At 43.8% G+C, this 17,753-nt stretch overlaps 2 protein-coding genes across 3 annotated transcripts in view; one reads left to right on the top strand and one right to left on the bottom strand.

The window, feature by feature from the left end:
* Positions 1 to 1,014: 1,014 nt before the first annotated feature.
* Positions 1,015 to 14,066, bottom strand: RBSN (rabenosyn, RAB effector). Of its 2 annotated transcripts, XM_042880973.1 has the most exons (11): positions 13,894 to 14,066; positions 12,655 to 12,798; positions 10,893 to 10,993; positions 10,243 to 10,288; positions 9,970 to 10,131; positions 8,829 to 9,070; positions 7,999 to 8,069; positions 6,115 to 6,201; positions 5,604 to 5,706; positions 5,128 to 5,202; positions 1,015 to 4,261 (listed from the first exon to the last, which is right to left on the bottom strand). In XM_042880973.1, the coding sequence occupies exons 1-11, from the start codon at positions 14,054 to 14,056 to the stop codon at positions 3,119 to 3,121; spliced, it is 2,337 nt and encodes a 778-aa protein (XP_042736907.1). In that variant the 5' UTR covers positions 14,057 to 14,066; the 3' UTR covers positions 1,015 to 3,118. The 2 variants fall into 2 exon arrangements, with proteins under 2 accessions (XP_042736907.1, XP_042736908.1); XM_042880974.1 differs by lacking the exon at positions 5,128 to 5,202.
* A 2,179-nt stretch (positions 14,067 to 16,245) lies between these two features.
* The window catches only part of TMCC1 (transmembrane and coiled-coil domain family 1), a 105,102-nt gene continuing 103,594 nt past the window's right edge, over positions 16,246 to 17,753 (top strand). The window contains exon 1 of the mRNA XM_042880978.1: positions 16,246 to 17,719. The gene's annotated coding sequence lies outside the window, so the exon portion shown is untranslated. The remainder of the gene's footprint in view (positions 17,720 to 17,753) is intronic.

The raw sequence follows: 17,753 nt of genomic DNA, 5'->3' as shown, positions 1-17,753 counted from the left end.
GTGCTGAGTGGAGTTGCAGGATGAAGTCCCTCAGCCTGCTGGCAGTGCTTCACCAGCTGTAATGCCTAAGTTCGTATTTGGGATAAGAGACTAGGCAAAGAATCTCTCTTAAAGCAGCACAGCATGCCCTGGGCCTGTTTTAATTGCTCCTGCTGTTTTCCAGCTTGTACTATCTGAAGGAAGACCAATGATAACATACCCCTGCCTGCAACTTAAATGCTGAATTTTCTTGCTTAACTGATTTGGTTGTCACTTAGTCTCATTTATCAAGAGAAGTTACAGCTTTGAGAAGCACTGAAAAGAATATCAACAAAGGTGAACAGGCAAGTTGATATTTCAAACATATGCCTTAAAACAATCTTCATTATTCTTAAAAAAAAAAAAAAAAAAAAAAAAAAAAAAAAAATAGCTTTTTAAATACAGAAAACCCCAACCCATACAAAGGAGAACTGGATCTTAAGAGCTTCCAGCTAATTCTAGCCAGCAAGACTGTTGTGCTGGAGTCGAGTACTGTTGTACATCTTCTGATGCTACTGGCCCCTGTCCACACAGTTTTAGATCACAGTAGTTTCTGCCATGTGTGATTACACTATTAACAGCATATAAATACCCAAATAGTACTACATTGCTTTTAGTATTTACTTGCATACACCATTAAGTCAGTCTTATATGTGCAAATTAGTCTAGAAATAGTTATCAACATTTCTGAGCTAATGGTTGAATGCAACATTTCACACCAGTTTTTAAGGGATGCTTGAATTATCGGGGCGAGTACAGCACAACATAGATGTTACTTCATCCCTTTTTTTACACAGTTTCCATGCAAAGTACCGCATGCAATTTTAAAATGTCAGTGCTAGTTACTAGTTTTATAGTTGTCTTCATTTTGTTGTGCCCTGGGAGCCTCACAGCATAAGGTCTTCACAGGGGAGAGAACTTCAGTATCAGTGGGCTGATCTACCACAGTTCACGCTGTCAATGGCCATGAGGTATGCTACTCACAAAAACACGTTGTTACATGTACAGAATGATACTTTATTAGTGTAATTAGGCTGAACGTACAAATAGTGCAGGACAGTTACAACAAGGAAAACACTCTTCTTAAATGTGAGTGCTGAAGCCACTGAAATATTCTTTTCATCTCGATATCAAAAGGAGTTTTGGGTTATAATGCAGGGAGCACTCCTTGAATAGCAAACTAGTCTGTCTTCAATAACTTGTACTATTTATTTTTAAATGAACAATTCTTGGGATAAACTTTAGCTATCGATAATTTTTGCTGCCTTTGTAAATCTAATGCCAGAGCACAGAATTCTAGTTTACAACCTTTCAGAATTCTGCTGCACAGACAGTTGGCCCATTCTGCACACAGCAGCACTTCACTCAGCAATAACAAAACGTACTGGCATAAAAAACTGAAGTTCTTCAGACGACCCATTCTGCACGCCTTTCAACTTCAGATTTAGGCTGCAGTGAGAACAACTGTCCTGAAGTTGCTGCACTGAGTTATTCTGATCAGTTATCAGTGTTACTGAGGGTACGTTTGTTGGTTTTGTCTTAAACAGAAGTACATACCTCCAACATATTTAAAAGAAAACAAATCTAGAGTTCCTACTGTTTGAATAGCACAATTATTTGTGTTTCTGAAATACTAATTAGTGTCCCAGATACAGCTATGTTATTCATATGTTACTGGAGACATAGTTAAGAGATGTCCCACTCCACAAAACTTTGTCCTTCTCAGTAAGTCCAGTACTATTAGTGTGAGAGTATGATCAGCCCGATATCCTCTACTTCAGCTTTAATTAAATGCACCTTTTTTAATTACTCCTCCCAACCACCTTTTCAAACGCTGATGTCTGAAGATGGGCATCTGCATCTCAAAGGAGGGGGGAGGGGGAATGCAGCTCAGACTGTCTTTAGCAAAATACGTGCTAACATTGAACAATCCTAAATTTTACAATACCAATCTTCAGAAGCCCTCCTGCACCACAGGAGCTGGCCTTCACGTAGTCACTGCCGTGGGCAGAGGTCCACACTAAGATTCCCATCTGGACCTGCTTACTGAAGACACACATACCTGATTCTTGTAACTTCTGATGAGAATCAAGTATAAAATAGGAACTTATATTTGGCACAATCACAGCCCAGCTTTCACAGAATTCCAGTTCAGTGGCAGTTTAGCTCTCCATTACAAACAGGATTTCTGTTCTTTAAACGTTACAGAGGATTCAAGTCTCAGATAAGACAAATATGATCATTCTGTAACCCAGAGAATATAAAGGAATGTGCACGTTCCTGAATATAATTAGGAATTTCAAGGTCACCCTTAATACTACAGCTTGAAATGATGCTAGCCTGATGTTCTGACAGTATACTCATCTACATATTCATTCCCACACACGCAGCTCTGAAGCCAGTGTGGCCCTCTGTTACACTGCAGTTTGTGCCTAGAGCAACTGGGAAACTAAAAGTAACGACGAGGTGGCACCTCAGTTCTACCTAGGAGTTCTTATAAACACATTTTAAAAGTTACTCATATTAAGATCGGTGAAGTCTCTAATAGTTTTTAAATCCATTTTATGTATTATTGCACAAAATTGACCTGTATCCTGCATCTCAAATAACAGCAGCCTTTCAACAGCACTTTCTTGCAACTCTCTTAGGACAATTAGACTGGCCTGTAACTTACACTGTGCCATTCTCAGAAGATGCAGAAATCTTACAAACACTTTTGTCTCTCCAGTCAAAGCTCCACTTGAAAAGCCAGCTCAGCCAACCCTGAAACCATCTCAAAGTGACAGTTCCCTATTACTGCTCAACCCTTTTGACCAAAATAAGCACACTGTAAGACAAATTAGTATTAAGATGGTTGTAACAAGTTATTGTAAGTTTTTCTTAGTATGTTTTCTTAGTATGTGTGTCTTAGTTCAAGACCAGCAGCATTCCTCTTCTTTCTTCTAGGCTGAGTAACATTGGGAATACATAAATGAACGTGTATTAAATAAAATACAACATTCTCCCAATTCCTTGCAATCTGTAGCGCTGTTTATAACTGCTTCATCTTCCCATCTCTTAACAGTGAACTTGAGATAACTATTACAAGGCGATTACTGCTTCAACACTTGGATTTCTCCTTTTGTTTTGCTAACGTGTACTTCAGTTCTTTCAAGTTCTCTGTCAGTAGCTCCACCTCATCCATTCGTCCACTATGCTTGGCATCAAATATGTAGGCTTTTATATTATCTATCTGTTGGAGAAGCAGTTCCTCCTCTATAGCCTCCTCTCTTAAGATCTCACTGACATCCTCCACTTCAAAGGGATTGGTAGAAGATCCTTCTTCAAATGGATTTCCAGAATTCCAATTGTTCCCAGACTTTTGAAATGGATTTTCATCCTCTTCGAAGGGATTTAAAGTACTGGCAGATGCTCTAGGTGAACTAGTTTGCTCACCTTCCTCCTCATTTTCAAATGGATTATATTCTTTTTTATCACTTTGCAGAGCTGTGTTAAAGAAAGAAATCGGCTGAGATACATCTTTGGCAAATGGGTTAGTGGGATCTTCCTCTGACAGAGGAGTATCTGCTTCATCTTCAAAGGGGTTTAGACCAGCTGCCTGATTTTGGTCTTTGTCACACTGTGGAATATTCTGGTGTCTGACTGGAAAGATTAAGTACTCTTTAGCTGGCAGATGCTGAACAGCAGTAGTTTCAAAACTTTGATTCCCTTTCACTTGATTAACATCCAAACCCAATCCATGCGCAAACAAGTTCTGATTCTCTTTCGCAGCTTCATACTGATGTTGCTTGCCTTCTCTGAAATCCAGGGAGCCTGTCCTTGAATGCTGAGACGTGAATTTGTGGTGTTCTCTTTCCCACTCTTTTTCACAAAGGAACTGAAGTTCTTCCCTCTGTTTCTCTTCCTCTTCTGCCTGTTTTTTAGAAAGCTCAATAGCTTTTAGAGTTTGCTGTTGATCATACTCATCCTGAAGTTGCCTCAGGTTTTCTTGCAACATCCTGACTTCATCCAGTCGATTAGCTGCTTTTGCTTGCTTAATAAAGGATGTGATGTTGTCAATCTGCTGAAGAAGTGGGTCTGCTACCTCACTCTGTCGAGATGCGCTAGATGTAGGTAGCCAGCCTTCAGATTTCTTGACTGTTACATTTTTAAGGAGAGTTGCATCACCATTAACTGCACTTGCAGATCTGTAAGTCAAGTCTTTCTGCTTCTCGTCTTGTTTTCTGTGCGTTTCAAGAGCTGCCTAAAACAAACGTATACAGAGAGAACATGAGCTTGAAAAATTCCATTTTTAACTTTCATATTTACGAAAATTAGGCTGTGTACCTTAGATACTGCTGTCACAAACATCAATTCAATCTTTAGTTACTCTGCAAAAAATGTTCATTTTTGTAATGTTACCTATTATTTCTTAATGAAATCTATTCACGTCTGCCTGTACAAACTTGAAGTCCAGAAGGAGCAGTGACAGTGCTGAATACAGAGCGAAAGACACCACAATCCAACTGTTCAAAGAGATGCCTCAGGCAGATTTGGACACTGACCATACCGCATCCACCCATAGCAGATGCTTCTGTAATTGGGCAGTGTAAATACCAATTATATGATTAGCCTTTGGAATGCAATTACCCGTATTTCTTAATTTCTACTGCAACACCAGGCTGGTTTATTTCTCAGTTAGCGATGTCCTTCCTCACGAGAATCTCTTCTTGAAGCTGCATCCACGTCTTTAAATTTTTTTAAACCACCTGGAGAAGTCTTCAAATTCCACTTGTACAAATGACTCAGTTTAAAGCTTTTTGCTGCAGTACAGGCAGAACAACAGCACCCTCAAACAAGCCACTGCTGCTTTCTAGAAGCGTCCAGCTTTCAGTACACGTCTCTCTGTTCTGGGAAGAACTACAGTGACTGTTACACAAATCCCTGAAAACAAGCATGGAATGATCTGCACAGAAAATGAAAAAAGAACAACTCCAGTCTTAAGGACAGCTGCTCATACACAGGTAGCTACTTACACATCAAGACAAGCTATGAATTGTAAATAATTATGTGTCTGTTTAAGTCCTTGAAGGAGGCCCTTGTACAAATACAGATCTTAACCTGCCTTACCATATGCAGTCTTCTCTTCTTCAGCTCGTCATACTGATCTTTGGTTGGCAGGGACATTAGGCCAAACAGTTTTTCCTGCCAAATATTGAAATATTTACAGTGAATGCTTGCAGGCATTCAGGCTAGTTTTAAAGTACTTGAAGGAAACGCCAACAAATGTTCCACAGACAAGTATGAGGTACTCCTCCACTGCAGTCACCTTTCCAAGCTGGAACACATCGTGGCTGCTGTAACTATACTACTAGCTAGGCTGGGGCTCTGCCAGAGACAAAGCCAAGACTTACAGATTTTCTTAGGCCCCTGAACCAATGCTGCTCTGACTATGCTATCCATATTCAGAGTGACTGGAGGAAAGCTACAGAAGTAAATCTCTATAGAAGTAAGCCTTCTGTCAAAAGAAGTCTTAAGTCACACAGATGGGCAGCAAAGAACAGAACACTACAAAAAATTTAGCTCATAACATATGCTCTATTTACCTGAACAAAAAGAGTAGCCGAGTATCTTATCATTCTCTGAAGCTGTAGTGTTTTAGGATGAGGCTGGGGCTCTTCATGCAAGCCTAGACTCAGAATCTTCTTACTGAATCAAAGCAAACATAAGCTCATCCATTCAACCACAAGGGCCAAGGAAAATACAACAGAAAGAGAGGGAGACAATACCAAATGAACATTTTCAGATGTTCTATTAGGAAAGCCATTCTAAATATTACCAGCAGTAATCATTAATTTATTCATTTATTTTAACTATGCCTCTATTTGCTTCCTCGGTGCATGCTTAGAAAAGGAAACAGAAATTGATGGTGCACAGGAACAGCATCTACTTTTCAACATGCTCTTTACAATGGCGCAGGCAAGTTGATTGTATGAAGAAGCAAAAGCCCCGGTAGTTGTGGATAAGAAGGAGAGTTATACAAGCTGTATTGGAAGAAGGGAGAAACACAATTCAGTGTGTGTATAGAGCAAGAGAGAGCGCGTGAACTTCCTTTACCTCAGGGCATCTATAAGTTCGTACACTTTTTGAATCTCCACCCTCAAGTCATTGGCATGTTCAAGACTGTAGGTTGTCTCCCCAGCACTACAAAATAAACACAACTTCACTGTAAGTCGTACCTCCAGTGAACGATACATACAACACTAAAAGCTATCCCAAGATGTCAACAAATGTGAGGATAAATCATCCATTAAAATGCTTTTATTTCAAGCTGAATGTATTTAGAAACCCTTTCTTGCTGACAGAGTGGAAAATATCAACCTGTAAACATGAATATTTACAAGTACAGGAAAAATTATTTTTAGTATAAGAATCTCACTCTATCAATAATACTTAAGATAAATATACACAACAAATGCACCTATTCTGCTTTTTTTTTTTTTCCAGGCGTAGAAAAAGCCTCGCTGATCAATAAGCAACTACAACATTAAAATAAGTGTTCTACTTATGTTTGTCATAAAGCAGAAGTCTGCAAACCCACGTAGGCATAATATTTAAGATTCTAGCAACTGAGTCCACGTGGAGACACTATCACTAATTCTCATATTTATTGAAGAAAACAAATTAGTATTTTATATGGAAGCACTTCAGAGTTTTTAAGCTTGCCCTTCCTTTTGTGCCTGACACATACAACAGCGCCATCATGCTCTCAAAAGCAACCTTCCAGGACTCCATACGATCAGCGGCAGCACTCCTAATTCAGTCCGTAACTCCATCTTCAAAGCTACAGAACTTGTAAGATCGCCTATAGGCCAGCCCAGTGACAGGGGACCAACCACATCTCAGTATGTGATTGTGTGCCTCTAAAGAGTCAAAACACAGACAGTTATTTCTGCAGTTGGATCAACTAAATGAAATCTGAATTAAGGAAGGAACCTCTCTATTATTTCAACAGAAAAATTCAGGAAGTAGGGAAAATAAAACCACCTGCATTTTTGGTAAGGCTGCACAGAAACGCTGTCGCAGTCCTTTTGAAATGGGATCCTAGTGCTCTTCATGAGGAGATCAAACGTTGTTAGGCGGGGAGGAATGAAAGTGAGCCAGCATAGCACCCACCCATATGTGCATTTGTACACACTACTTACTCTTTGAAGTTTGCAAGATGTTACGAAAAATGCATTTAAAGTAGTAAAAATCCAAATAAAAAGTCACAGGAGCCTAGTTTATATCTCCTTTGGGGCAATTTCCTCATCTTCGTGTGCTGCAGAGCTTCCTTCTATGCCTTTGGGGATTCCTTGAAACGTATCGATGTCAGCAATACCACAAATCCCAGGTGTAACTTTTTTTTCCATAGCCAAGTAATGTACTGTTTTTACTTCCTGTCTTCACTACTCCATGGCATTTCATGTATTAAACACACGTTGCAGGCTTACATCATTTACCCCATATGACAAGTCTTTTAGCAGGTCTTATATATATGAGCTTATATATATAGGCTTATATATAATTACATTATCTATTACTTAATTACATTGAGTAATATAGCAATAAAATTCTGAGCACACTGAAATCAAATGCTAGTTATAACTGGTAAAACTCCAAAATTTCTCTAATTCTACAAATAAAAATATAATCCTAGCACTTTTTTTGATACAGATTTGTGGCAAGAAAATATTAATTCAGTTAATACTAAGTCATAAGTTAAGTTATCCCAGGGATGACACTCATCAGATTTAAGACTTGCTTTAGTAATCTAGTTTGTGAATTAACTTAAGCTTTGGATAATTATTTGTCTAGATTGAAACAACAGAAAAACCTAACACTTTTTCATGACCTACCCACGCCCACAGCCTTACCACACCTATTCCTTGCCTACTTTGCAAACTTACAGGGGAAGAAATACACATACATTCACGAACAAAATCAGTAAGTGGGGCTTACTTCAGAGATTCTGCCATCCTTACGTATTCTGGTGCCTTCTGGTCAACCTTCTCCATGCAGAGTCGGAGTTTCTTTAACAATGCACACAAAAGCAGAACTCGTATCAGAACGCTGACAGAAGCACCCGCTGACGCAAACCTTTCAACGTGCCTGCGCGCAGTCAAAGCTAATAGCTGTGAAAGCCATCGAACTTCTCAGGATCACAAGGTGCCCAGTTATCTTGGGAACACAGATGGCATTGTCAAGAACAGAGACAGAGTCTCCAAACCCCTGCAAGATGAACTCTGATGTTCTGATGGACAACTTCCAGTCTTACTGTCTTCACAGAAAAACACCAACAGAAATCTCCATTAATATTAAACGTAGGGCTGGGAGAGGGGCTTGCAGGTTATCAGGAAGATTCCCAATGACCATCAGTACCTGCTATTAAAGCATATTTGAACACAGAATTCCAGCCGCACGCTGCTGTTCCATTTAATGCTTGCCACTTGAGTGGGGACAAACGGTTCTTACAACACGAAGTTGTATAGTTTTAGCAGAGCCCTAACAAACAGAGCTTAGCAGAGCTAACTAACACCAGCACAAGCACATAACTGATTTTAAAAGAACGGTTCTGTCAAATCCCAGTTGACGTTATTCATGTTTAAGGGACATCTCAAAACCATTAGTTCCAGATGAGAACAAAAAGGAAAATTAGAACAAGGTTTTAAGCCACCGCAGGATGTAAATAATATATGGCCTCTGGATGCTACTTTCAGATTTATCTTTGCTATTAGAATATTAAGCCATAAAGGACTTGGATGCGAGAACAAGCAAGGAGTTTGATTTACCTCATAGAGTTTCACAATCTCTGGAGTGTATTCTTTCTCATCAATCTGTTGTTCTCTTTTCAGCAGAGTATCTTTGCAGTGCTGACAGCAACGGATTTGGTCATCATCCTTCTCATCCAGAACAGAGCTCACACTGCTTATGCTGCTAATGCTGCCTCGGCGGGAGCCATGCACACTGTTAGGTGAGGCGTTGGGGCTAGTGTGAGAACTCAAGGCCTCTTTACTGGCACTGGTGAGTTTGCCTAAAAATTATGCATGGGTAATTTTACAGTGACATGAGAAGCCAACAGATTTCACCAACACTAATATTGCACTTCAACAAAAGCTAGCATTACCCAAAATACTAGAAAACCAGCTTGAACAGACTGCTGAAAGACACAAAAGGAACACATAACAACCAAAACTACAAATCCAAATTTGGGTCTTCACTGCAAGATCCTGCTTCACTTTAAAAGCAGTGAGAGAACATACTACTGGAAACCACTCACTTTGTTTATGCCTAGTAGCATTCTCACACTGGATCTTGCAGTTATGAAAAAAAAAACCACATGGAAAAGTGGATATGTTAATACTATCCTTATTTTGTGCTGGAAATCTCTGGAAAGCCCAATTAGCATCATTTATTTCCACAGAAAAATAGTCTCCTTTCCAATGCACTAGATAAGGAAAGTGAAGTTGGAAGGGCTTCTTAAAGGCTTGTGGATTAATTCCCTTCATGTCAGCATTTGGACAGCCATGGGCAAGACTCAACACTTCAAAATGGTATGGATATTTCAACAATCTTGGCAGTTATGACTCCAAAAATTAATACTGTCATAGCTGCAATACTCAGAATTTTGGAATACACTACTTACAGCATTAGTTTGCGCTGGTATACTTCAGTGTTTTGTTGAAGGTAATCTAAAATTTCTGACGCTAAAGAAGGAACACAAAGAATAGAGAAAGCATTCTTATTCTGTTTTACACACAAGTGCCTGCATGGAATTGAAGGACACCTTCAAGGAGGAGTTTTCCATACCTATAGGCAGAATATATTAAGCTTGTTTCTTTTTTGCAAAAAAAAAAAAAAAAAAACCAGGATGCGTTCAGCACTCTGAGTGAGATAAAGAAAGGAGAGATTAACACCACCCTCCACACTCACTTGCCAAGGGAAGACTGATAAGTTCCATGCACCTCTTGCACATTATAGACCCACACAGCCGGCAGTGGTGACGCCTGTTTCGCATGCTGAACTTATTGCCACAGTCTGGGCAGAATGGAACGTCCTGGTCATTGACCCAAGGCACAACAGACTTCTCTATAGCTGTAATCGGGTGGAGGAGGAGGCAATACACACAATATAAGACGTTAGTTCAATTAATTCCTTAGCTGGGAAACTAGAGAGGCATATAGTCTGAGGTAAGCTCTTACCAACCTCTTATTTTAGCTGACTCGGTGTTTGCTCTGTCAAAGGATGTAAGCTAGAAGATAAACAACACGTTAAAAGAAAAAAAACACACAAAAAAAACCAAAACTTTTCCTCCTTACAGAAGCACAAAGACAAAGAACCCACAACACCCCCCGCACACCCATCAAGTTAAAAAATGTGTCTTTTAAAAAGATAAAATAGGAAGATGTCTGAATTTGGCATTAAGATTCAGACAAGTGATAAACAATTACTGCCAAAATTACAAGAGTCAGAATATTTTGACACAATTCTTATATCATCCAACATTATCGTGTCTGAGTGAAAATGCAAGTTGGCAAGTGGAGGATTTTACAGAACAAATAGCTTGACAAAAGCAAAAGGAGTAATCCTGTAAAGTAAAAGATGAAGAAAGCACGTGAAGTAGCATCTTGTGCTTGAAAATACTGCACAGTAACAGAAATCATACCCACAGTACAGAGTACAACCAAACACACTACACAAGGATATAAAGGGAGGACAGTAAGATGTGAAAAGACTCAGTTTACTACTGTTTAACAATTGCACTGCCACATAAACGGGCACCCTTTGCACTAAAACAGAATTTTTTATTTAAGAAACATTTAAATGGTTGGAATATTAAGTAGTAACAAGATTACCTTTTCTAACCTGATTAACAACTTATTGACTTCAACCACATAGTGATCAATCCTGGCTGCTCGGTATTTCTTGAAATTGGAAAGATGGCTTCTCATAGCACCTTAGGGAGAGAGAACTCAGAGTCACTCGGTGTTCTACACGAATTTAAACACCTTTCAAAATGCAACTCTTCCTTTTTTTTCCCACCATTTATTTTTTCAGGTTCAAATGAAATTTTGACACATTAGAATTCCAAGTTCTCATGGTACTGAATAAAGCACGCAGGCTGGCCTCCAGCTAGCAATGAGCAGTGTTTTATTTCTACTACAGTAAAGCAAAGAAGACTACATTAAAGAAAACATTTGCAACAGATTTTTTTTCATCTTTATCCCTCAGTTACATTTAGTAAGGTGTTACCAGCCAGTCTTGTTGTCAAGAACTGCCCCTGTTATTTCCTTACTACATCTGGAACAAACACAAGATGCAAGTCCAATGATTATCTGAGGCCCATGCAACAGCAGCTTCCTCCAGATTGCTATCATCCTTCTCACCTTTAGGGGTCTGAACCAAATCCTTGATCGTATCACAGATTTGCAGAAACCTCATCACAAGTATACAAAAGAACAATACAGCATCTATTTAAATATATAATTCATTCTCAATAAACCTGGGTTTAGGTTTTGATCTTTTCCATAAGACAGATATTAAAAAAATCAGAGTTACAGTCAAAAATTCTTCTTCTGACTAGTAGAACAAAAGCAGATGTTGCTCTTTGACACTAACTGTACAATGTCACTTCCTTGTTGTAATGAAATACGTAGAAACCTCTCTGTAGCCAAATTCATAGGAAGGGGAGAGCCCCTCTAAGTAACCTGATTCAATCTCTGCAGTGGAGACATTACAGAAACCCCTACATCCCTCCACCAAATCATGTTAAAATCTGCAAGATTCATCTTCTCCACTCTGGTTATTTAAAAAAAAAAAAAAAGCCAGTTATCTGCAAAGCTTGGATTCTGCAGTCCCAAAGGACGAAATTCCTCATCTGTCAGCACCACAGCAGAACTTTCAGGACCCACCAGAGACAGTGCTGCCTCCTCCCACCTAAAAATAACCACAGCATTTCTATAATAGTAAAAGGCAACTTCCAGTAACAGTATCTGTAAGTACAGACTCATTCAACATATTTGCTAACTTCTGCAATGTCTGACCCTGCAGCCAGAGTTTGGCTGCTTATTTTTTAAAGTGAAATGACTTAATGATAGATTACCTGTACCTCAAATCCAAAGAAATAGCTGGTAGAGTTTGAACTAAGGGATAAGCAATAGTTTATATGTCTGGCAAAACATCTGCTTTAAGAGTAACCAAAAAGCCATAGATTTAACACGGCTGTGGCAACATTAAATAGCAGTGGAATAATAATGGATTATCACCTGTTTTGTAAGAAGCCAGATGGTGATGGTTGCAGAACCAGTAAAGCTGGATGCACAGAGCGAAATATGTACCAAAAAGAACTCCATAGCTCAGACCCAATGAAATGACTGCTTTTGAGAATAGTTTACATCCTAGCTCTATAGATCTTCCCTCCCCACCCCTAATCTACACTTTCCTCATCATCCTATACAATGCATGCAGGCAGCAGAGGATCGATATGCAAGCCATGACTCCACACTACAGTAAATCACATGTAATACTAACAATTCCACACAGCTTCAGCAATACTCACTTTTTCCCCATTAAAATTAAAAGTTACCTCCACCATGTATCACTCTCAAGCTCACCTACCTAGCTCTTGGGGCTCCCACATGTATGGATCTATGCCACCATAGTTGAATGACTCATATCGTTCCTGAGATCCAGAATCAGTTCTGTCATCTCCTTCTCGTTTCAGCAATTTCTTCTTTGCTCTCTTGGCCTTCTGGACAAGACCTGAAAATAGACAAGCCCGCATAAAGAAGAGCAGGCAGTTTGCCTCTCAGTATTCATCTTGTGAAACTAGGATGGTGTACTTCTTACCATCTGGAACAAATCTCTTGCCTTCACAACAAGTCAATACGCTCTGTTCAGAACCAACGTATTGTTCAGTGTCACCAATGGCAGGAAATGCTTTCTGTTATCTGTTAAAGTAGTGCTGCGGTCCTAACGACAAACAGGTAATTTTAGGCATTCCATACAGGGGCATCACTATAAAAGAGTGGACTGTATCAAACTGTGAGACCCTACTTCACAGAGCACTGGCAGACTGTATGTGCGCTCTTAATTCCTAATGATTTTCCTTGGATTCAAGGACGTTCCATACCTTCTTTGTACTTTTGCACAGAAGCACAAGCTAAGAACATCAGTGTGCTGTGCACCCAAGCAATTTCAAAAGAACTGAAAGATCACCACATTATCTTGTACAACAGCTAGTGAGAGGAGAGCAGTTTCCTGGGTTAAAAAGAAAACTTCAAACTCCAGCATTTTTATGTTGGCAGAAGGTAAGGACACCACTTCTTTTGGTAAACACATTCAGTATCTTCTAGAGTTAATTCCCTTAGACATCTGCTGAAAGCCGGGTGGCAGGTGTAATGCTATAAATGATGTTAAGTGACGTTAAGTACAGCAATAACAGCACAGTAGTAAAGTCCCAGGCTGGTACCTGGCAGGAAGCAGAGGTTCCCCCGTTCTTTAAGGCCTCCAACTAACGCCTGGAAACTCACGTGTATTACAGTACAAATCGGGAGTTCTCACGTAAAAAAACGTGCCCAGAAAACAAACAAAAGCCAACAGCAACCCGCAGCACCAAGCGCCGCGGCCGAGCGGCAAGGAGGCCTGCAGACCAGGAAGCGGCCGCGCCAGGAGCGAAGGAACGCGACGCGCCCGGCCCTGCGTACAGCAGCGGGGCCCCGCGCCTCTCTCGTCCCGGGCTTCCGTCGGCGTTCCAGCGCCGGCAGGAACCCGGAGCGCCCGCGGCACGGCGGCTTCCGCCGTACGGGACTCGACACGGCGGACGGGAGAACGCCGGGAAACCGCCGCGGCCCTTACTTCGGAGCTGGCCTCTGACGTCTCTGTCCTCGCCGAAGTGCTCCTCCTCGTAGTGCGCCCGTAGCTGCTGGAACGCCTGCAAGTCCTTCAGGCACAGCGGGCACAAGAAGCCCTCCCGCATCTCCGCCGCGTCCCCGAACGGCGGCGCGCAGCCGGACGCCATGGCGCCGCGAGCTCAGCGCTGCGGCATCGCCGGCGACGTTCAGAAACGCGGCGCCGCGGAGCGGGGCGGGGCGGCCTCTCCTCGGGGCGGGCCTCCTGTGGCCGCGGAGCCTACGCGAGGGACGAACCCGCAGCCCGGCTCCGCAGGAAGGATGGGAGAAGACGAGGGGCGGAGCGGCGGCTGAATCGAACAAAACGGCTCTGGGCGGACGCAGCTCAGGAGCCGGAGCGGGCCCGGCGCCGCGCGGACGATGGGGCGGGGCTTCACCTCGCGCTGAGGGGCTCCCGCCCCGCCCGGCTGGGGGCCGCCGCCAGCCCCAAGGCTCGGCCCCACGCTCCCCGGCTTGTCCCCTCGCCTTGGCTCCAAGCAGGGGCTGCGCGGCCCCGTCTCCGCCGTTCGCACTCGCTCGGTGGATCCCGAGCGGCCCGGAGCAGCAGAGCCCGGCGGAGGGCGGGGCGAGCGCCGAGGTACGGATGGACGGGCGGGACTTGGGCTCGGCCTGCGGCGGGGGCGCTACCGACGCGCGAAACGGGTCTGGCGTCACGGCCGTGAGGCGCCCGTGCTCGGGGCGGGGCTCCGGCTGGGCGGGCCGACGGACTGCGAAGGCGTTCCGAAGTGGCCGCGGGGAGGAGCAGAGGCGCACGTCCTTACGGCCCGGCCACCGAAGCGCAGCGCGGATTCCTGCGCGTCGATCGCCGCGGTCCGGCCGTCACTTAGCACCGGAGAATCGGCCGGGTTGGAAAAGCTCCCTGAGATCACCGAGTCCGGCCCGGCCCGCCCGCAGACAGCGTCCCTCAGGGCCGCGGCTCCGCGCTCCTGGGGCGCCCGCAGGGCGGAGGCCCCGCCGCTCCCTGGGCAGCCGTGCCGGCGCCTGGCCGCTCCTTCGAAGACCGCCTCGCTCCTGGTAGCGGCCCGACCCTCCGCGGGCGCAGCTGCAGGCCGTTACGCGATCGCCTTCAGCGTCTTGTCGCGTCACCGGTGGATCTGACCTATTTTGTATTTGTAATTCCACCATCCTGCAAAACCGTAATGGGAAATCAAACTCTTACGATGGAACTGATACATGATCAGGGGGCTGCAGCACCTCCCCTACGAAGACAGGCTGATGGAGCTGGGCTTTTTCAGCCTGGAGAAGAGAAGCTGAGGGGTGACCTCATTGCAGCCTTCAGTACCTGAAGGGAGCCTACAAACAGGAGGGGAATCAACTCTTGGAAAGGGTTGATAACTGCAGGACAGGGAGAAATGGTTTGAAGTTGAGGGAGGGGAGATTTAGATTGGACTCAGCCTGTGGCAGGGGCGCTACCGACATGTAAAACAGGATTTAGATTGGATGTCAGGGGGAAACTCTTTACAGAGAGAGTGGTGAGGTGCTGGAACAGCTGCCCAGAGAGGCTGTGGATGCCCCGTCCATCCCTGGAGGTGTTCAAGGCCTTGATGGGGTTGGATGGGGCCCTTGACAGGTTGGATGGGGCACTGGTCAGCCTGGTATAGTATTAAATGTGGAGGTTGGTGGCCCTGCATGCAGCAGGGGGGTTGGAGATTCATGATCCTCGAGGTCCCTTCCAACCCTGGCTAGCTTTTCATGCTGCTGTTATGTAAAAAGTACACTTCTAGACTCTCCCTGATTTGTCTGGAAGGATTTGAAGCACAGGTTGAACAGACCTGCTAGGATGTGCTCAATAGTCTGGATCTGGAAAAGTCTTTTTTCCATAAGCATCTCACAGAGCTCCTAGGTTTTCTCATTGCATTGCATAGGCATGTGTGTGGAGTTAAGCTAGTATAATGCTTGAAGAGAATGAACCTTGAGCAACTCGGCACTGTTTTTCCTTCTTGTGTTCCTCTCCTTGGAGAAAGAGAGCAGGAACCAGCCTGAGGCTCAATGTATTCCAGGGTTCACTTGCTGTGGCAGGATCTCCCTGGGTTTTATGCAGCTTCGTAGAGAAACGTTGTCCTAGAGAAGCTGGCAGCCTTTCACTTGCACAGTGCTTGGTAAAGAACTGGCTGGAGGGCTGGGTCCAGAGAGTGGCAGTGAATGGAGTTAAATCCAGCTGGCAACCAGTCATGAGTGGTGTTCCCTGAGGATTGGTATTTGGGCCTGGCCTCTTTAATGTCTTTATTGATGACCTGGACAGTGGGATTGAGTGGACCCTTAGTAAGTTTGCAGATGACACCAAGTTGGGAGGAAGTGTTGATCTGCCTGGGAGTAGGAAGGCCCTTCAGAGGGATTGGGACAGGCTGGGCTGGGCTAAGGCCAATGGGATGAGGACCACCAACACCAACTGCTAGGTCCTGCACCTTGGCCACAACAACCCCCTGCAATGCTATAGGCTTGGGGCAGAGTGGCTGGAAGACTGTGTGGAGGAAATGGACCTGAGGGTGTTGGTTGACACTCAGGTAAATGTGAGCAAGCAGTGTGCTCAGGTGGCTAAGAAAGCCAGTGACATCCCAGCTTGTATAAGAAATAGTGTTGTCAGCAGGAGCAGGAAGGTAATCATCCTCCTGTACGCAGCTCTGGTGAGGCCACCCCTCAGGTACTGTGTTCCATTTGTGCCCCTCACTGCAAGAAAGGCATGGAGGCCCTGGAGTGTATCCAGAGAAGGACAACAAAGTTGTGAGGTGTCAGGAACACCTCACAACAGTTGAGTGAGCTAGGATTGTTCAGTATGGAGAGGAGGAGGCACAAGGGAGACCTTGCAGCTCTCTACAACTCCCTGAAAGGAGGTTGTGGCAAGGTGTTGGTTGGCCTCTTCTCCCATGTAAATAGGGATAGGACTAGGAGGAATAGGTTCAAGTTGTGCCAGGGGAGATTCAGGTTGGATATTAAGAAAAAATTCCTTCTCCGAAAGAGTGGTCAGGCACTGGAACAGGCTGCCCAGAGAGGTGGTTGATACCCTGTCCCTGGGAGGTGTTCAAGGAAGGCAGAGATTTGGCAATGAGGGAGATGATCAGTGGGCATGGTTGCACTAGATGATCTTGGAGGTCTTTTCCAATCTTGATGATTCTATGATTCTTCGATTCTGGCACTGAGACAACTCGTGCCTGGTGCAAACTCAGGTCAAACCAACTACCTGTCCCTTTGTTGTTACCTGCCCCTTTTGTTTGGACCTCTGCTGGGGCCAGTGATCTGTAACACACTGAGCCAGTGAAGGAATCCTCCATATGTACAGGTGCCTCTGGGAAGTTGGCAAGAGCTGAAGAGATAGAAAAGGGCAGTGAGATCTGGGCTTGGATGGGAGGAAGTATGTAGAGAGAAGTGATAGTGGAAATGAGTTAAAAATACAAAATTAGGTGCAGGACCTGTGATGATGTGGCTGTAGGCATTTCAGTTTTCTTCTTCCTGTTGTGTGTGTTTTGTTGATTTAATCAGAAGTATGGCTTGCTAATATGAGAGTAAGGAGGGGGCAAGAAAAGAGATGTGCAGAATGGAAGAAGCGTTCGTCACTAGGTGGCACAAGAAGTCTGTCTGAGAACGATCGAGGACTTGCTGGGGCTCTTTGCAGTGGATTTCACAGCACACAGTGCTACTAAACCATTTGCTCTTTTTTTTTTTTTTCTTTTGCAGCACTCAGGATAACACTGCCTGAAAGCTGCGAGGCCAGCGACCCAACGACTCTGCAAGCTCAGCCTTCTCCTGGTCTGTCATTCAGAAGTAGTAAGAGTCAGGTAAAAAGAAGAGGGAGACTACCAAAGAGCACAC

The sequence above is a fragment of the Lagopus leucura genome, unplaced genomic scaffold, assembly GCF_019238085.1.
Source record: "Lagopus leucura isolate 7727_CA_CO unplaced genomic scaffold, USGS_WTPT01 Super-Scaffold_100028, whole genome shotgun sequence".
NCBI classification, from domain to species: domain Eukaryota; kingdom Metazoa; phylum Chordata; class Aves; order Galliformes; family Phasianidae; genus Lagopus; species Lagopus leucura.
Note: the sequence above shows the minus strand (reverse complement) of the source record. Positions and strands in the feature narration are given on the sequence as shown.